Source organism: Colobus angolensis, unplaced genomic scaffold (assembly GCF_000951035.1).
Source record: "Colobus angolensis palliatus isolate OR3802 unplaced genomic scaffold, Cang.pa_1.0 Scaffold4, whole genome shotgun sequence".
NCBI classification, from domain to species: Eukaryota; Metazoa; Chordata; class Mammalia; order Primates; family Cercopithecidae; genus Colobus; species Colobus angolensis.
In genome coordinates, this window is record NW_012117376.1 from 7,746,332 (window position 1) to 7,750,982 (window position 4,651).

Here is a 4,651-nt window from a genome sequence, read left to right on the forward strand (position 1 = left end):
CCCGTCTCGGCCTCCCAAAGTGCTGGGATTACAGGCTTGAGCCACCGCGCCCGGCCAAAGCCCTCTTTTTAAAAGGAAAAAGAAGCCTGGTACTGTGGCTCATACCTGTAATCCCAGCACTTTGGCAGGCTGGGGTGGGTAGATTGCTTGAGCCCAGCAGTTCCAGACCAGCCTGGGCAATGTGGGGGAACCACGTCTCTACAAAAAATAGAAAAATAAGCCATGTGTGGTGGCACATGTCTGTAGTTCTAGTTCCTCTGGAGGCTGAGATGGGAGGATCACCTGAGCCCCGGGAGATTGAGGCTGCAGTGAGCTCTGATCACACCACTGTGTTCCAGCCCAACAACAGAGTGAGACCCTGTCTCAAAAAAAAAAAAAAATGAAAAACATAAAAATAAATTAATATTGGTCGGGCGCGGTGGCTCACACCCGTAATCCCAGCACTTTGGGAGACCAAGACGGGCGGATCACGAGATCAGGAGATTGACACCATCCTGGCAAACACAATGAAACTCTGTGTCTACTAAATGGTGGCGGGCGCCTGTAGTCCCAGCCACTCAGGAGGCTGAGGCAGGAGAATGGTGTGAACCTGGGAGGCGGAGCTTGCAGTGAGCCCAGATCATGCCACTGCACTCCAGTCTGGGCGACAGAGCGAGACTCTGTCTCTCTAAATAAATAAAGAAATAAATAAATAAAGTAGTATTTTAGTTAAGAGGATAGGTCCGTCCCATTTTAGAAGCTACCAGGCAGTGCTCTGTTTGAATGTCCTAATGTAACTGGACTCAGGTTTGGCTGCCCGGACACTTGAAAGCCAGACACAAGATACAAGGGTTGGTGGGAGGAAAAGCAGGTTTAATCAGAGAACCAACAAACTGAAAAGATGGTGAACTAGTGTACTAAAGTACCATCTTAAATTCTAAATTTTACCGTAGTGTTTTTAAAGGGAGGCTTGGTATGGGAGACATGCAGGAGTGGTGAGAATGCAGGATGTGTGTGTCTTTGTTCTGATGGCTGTCTTGCATAATTGCCTGTCAGGAGGTATGGTTGGTGTTATCTTGACTTCAGACTGATGGTGATGGACTAATTGTTCCAGACTCCCTCTGAGCAGGAGGATTCTGCAGTCTGGGCTCCATGCCTAGTTTGTTTCAAGATTAGCTTCTGGAATCTCTTTTTTTCCAACTTTTATTTTAGATTCAAGGGTTGCATGTGCAGATTTGGGTAAATTACATGTGACAGGAGTTTGGTGTACAGACAATTTTGTCATCCAGGTAATCAGCACAATACCCAATAGGTAGTTTTTGAACCCTCACCCTCCTCTCTGGAATTTCTTCAGCAAAAACATAATTACATAAGCATGTATTTGCCAGAAGGGAGGGAAAGAAGAAGAAGAAAGTTAGTGATTAAAATATATTTTTAAAACTCAGATCCGGCCGGGCGCGGTGGCTCAAGCCTGTAATCCCAGCACTTTGGGAGGCTGAGACGGGCGGATCACGAGGTCAGGAGATCGAGACCATCCTGGCTAACACGGTGAAACCCTGTCTCTGCTAAAAAAATACAAAAAAAACTAGCCGGGCGAGGTGGCGGGCGCCTGTAGTCCCAGCTACTCGGGAGGCTGAGGCAGGAGAATGGCGTGAACCCAGGAGGCAGAGCTTGCAGTGAGCTGAGATCCGGCAACTGCACTCCAGCCTGGGCGACAGAGCAAGACTCCGTCTCAAAAAAAAAACAACTGAGATCCCTGGTTACACTAAGGTTAGGGAAATAAATTAATGTGCTTTAGATTGCCCTAGGAAACCGAGGCCTAGGCCCAGGTTTACCTACAGCTGTCCCTTCTTCCTTTCCTCTTCAGAGAGTACACACTGGATGTGTACAGACTCTCCTCCGTGGTCACACAGCACGATTCCAAGAAGGCTGGAGCTGAGGTGGTAAAGCAAGTGGAGCACCCTTTGCTGAGTGGCCTCTTGTACCCCGGACTGCAGGTACTTAATTAAGTGGGATGGAATGGCCCAGTGACCTTTTCTGCTCTGGTTTGATGACAGGCATATCTCATTGCGCTTTGCTTTACTGCACTATGCAGAGAGTGTATTTGTTACAAATTGAAGGTGTGTGGCAACCCTGTGTCCGGCAAGTCCACCAGCACCATTTTTCCAACAGCATGTGCTCACTTCGTGTCTCTGTGCCACATTTTGGTAATTCTCACAGTATTTCAAGCTTTTTCATTATTATCATATCTGCATGGTTATATGCGATCTGTGACCTTTGATGTTAATATTGTAATTGTTTTGGGGCACCACAAACTATGCCCATATGAGACAACGAACTTAACAAATATTTTGTGTGTTCTGACTCCTCTACCACCCAGTCATTTTGCCACTCTCCTGGCCTCCTTATTTCCTGAAACAGGACAATATTGAAATAAGGCTAATCAATAACCCTACAATGGCCTCAAAGTGTTGAAGCGTAAGGGAGAGTCACACATCTCTCACTTTATTTATTTATTTTTGAGACAGAGTCTCGCTCTGTCACCCAGGCTGGAGTGCAGTGGCGCGATCTTGGCTCACTGCAGCCTCCGCCTCCCGGGTTCAAGCAATTCTCTGCCTCAGCCTCCCGAGTAGCTGGGATTACAGGTGCCTGTTACCATGCCCAGCTGATTTTTCTGTATTTTTAGTAGAGACGGGGTTTCACCATCTTGGCCAGGCTGGTCTTGAACTCCTGACCTTGTGATCTACCCACCTTGGCCTACCACAGTGCTGGGATTATAGGCTTGAGCTACCGCACCCAGCCGCACATCGCTCACTTTAAATCTACACCTAGAAATGATTAAGCTTAGTGAGGAAGGAATGTCAAAAGCTGAGGCAGGCAGAAAACTGGGCCTTTTGCACCAAATAGCCAAGTTGTGAATCCAAAGGGAAAATTCTTGAAGGAAATTCAAAGTGCTACTCCAGTGAACACCTGAAAAATAGGAAGTGAAACAGACATAAGTTTCACTTATGTTGATATGGAGAAAATTGTAATAGTCTGGATGGAAGAGCAAACCAGCCATAATATTACCTTAAGCTAAAGCCTACTCCAGAGAAAGGTCTTAATTGTCTTCAGTTTTATGAAGGCTGAGAGAAGTGAGGAAGATGCACAAGAAAAGGTTGAAGCTAGCAGAGATTGGTTCATGATGTTTAAAGGGAAAAAAGCCATCTTCATAATGTAAAAGTGCAAGGTGAAGCAGCAAGCGCTGATGTAGAAGTTGCAGCAAGTTACCCAGAAGATCTAGATAAGATCATTGATGAAGGTGGCTACACTACACGATGGATTTTCAAGGTAGATGAAATAGCCTTTTATCGGAAGAAGATGCCATCTAGGACTTTCATAGCTAGAGAGAACTTGATTCCTGGCTTCAGATCTTCAAAGGACAGGTTGAATCTCTTGTTAGAAGTTAATGCAGCTGATGACTTGAAATTGAAGCCAATGCTCATTTACATTCCAAAAATCCTAGTGCCTTTAAGAATTACGCTATACAGGCCGGGCATGGTGGCTCATGCCTATAATCCCAGCACTTTGGGAGGTCGAGGTGAGCAGATCACTTGAGGCCAGGAGTTCAAGACCAGCCTGGCCAACATGGTGAAACCCTGTCTCTACTAAAACTACAAAAAAAAAAAAAAAAGAAAAATTAGGCCAGGCGTGGCGGCTCACACCTCTAACTCAGCACTTTGGGAGGCTGAGGCAGACGAATCACGAGGTCAGGAGTTCGAGACTAGCCTGGCTATCATACTGAAACTGCGTCTCTACTAAAAATGTAAAAATTAGCTGGGTGTGGTGGCACACACCTGTAGTCCCAGCTACTCGGGAGGCTGAGGCAGGACAATTGCTTGAACCCGGGAGGCAGAGGTCGCAGTGAGCCGAGATCGCACCATTCGCTCCAACCCGGGCGACAATGCAAGACTCCGTCTCAAAAAACAAATTAGCCAGGCATTGTGGCACGCGTCTGTAGTCCCAGCTATAGTCAGGAGGCTGAGGCAGGAGAATCACTTAAACCGGGAGGCGGAGGTTGCAGTGAGCCGAGATCACACCACTGCACTCCAGCCTGGGTAACAGAGTGAGACTCCATCTCAAAAAAGAATTATGCTAAGTCTACTCTGCCTGTGCTTTATAATTGGAACAACAAAGTCTGGTTAGTAGCACATCTGTTAACAGTATGATTTACTAAGCATTTTAAGCCCACTTTTGAGACCTACTCCTCAGAAAGAAGGATGCTTTTCAAAACATTACTGCTCATTGACAGTGCACCTGGTCACCTAAGAGCTCTGATGGAGAGCTTCTGTAGAGCTTGAGATGTTCAGGAGTTGAATGTTATTTTCATGCCTGCTAACATAACATCCATTCTATAGCCCATGGATCAAGGAGTGATTTCGACTTTCAAGTCCTACTATTTAAGAAATACGTTTCAAAAGGCTATAGCTGCCATAGATAGTGATTCCTGTGATGGATCTGGGCAAAGTAAACTGAAAACATCTGAAAAGGATCCAGCATTCTAGGTGCTATTAAGAATATCCGTGATTCATGGGAGGAAGTAAAAATATCCATATTGCCGGGCGCGGTGGCTCAAGCCTGTAATCCCAGCACTTTGGGAGGCCGAGACGGGCGGATCACGAGGTCAGGAGAT

General features: G+C 46.3%; 1 protein-coding gene across 1 annotated transcript in view; it reads left to right on the top strand.

Moving 5' to 3' along the window:
• The window catches only part of YARS (tyrosyl-tRNA synthetase), a 52,849-nt gene that overhangs the window by 12,023 nt on the left and 36,175 nt on the right, over positions 1 to 4,651 (top strand). Inside the window, exon 4 of the mRNA XM_011955404.1 lies at positions 1,847 to 1,976. Coding sequence (XP_011810794.1) covers positions 1,847 to 1,976 — 130 coding nt within the window. The remainder of the gene's footprint in view (positions 1 to 1,846; positions 1,977 to 4,651) is intronic.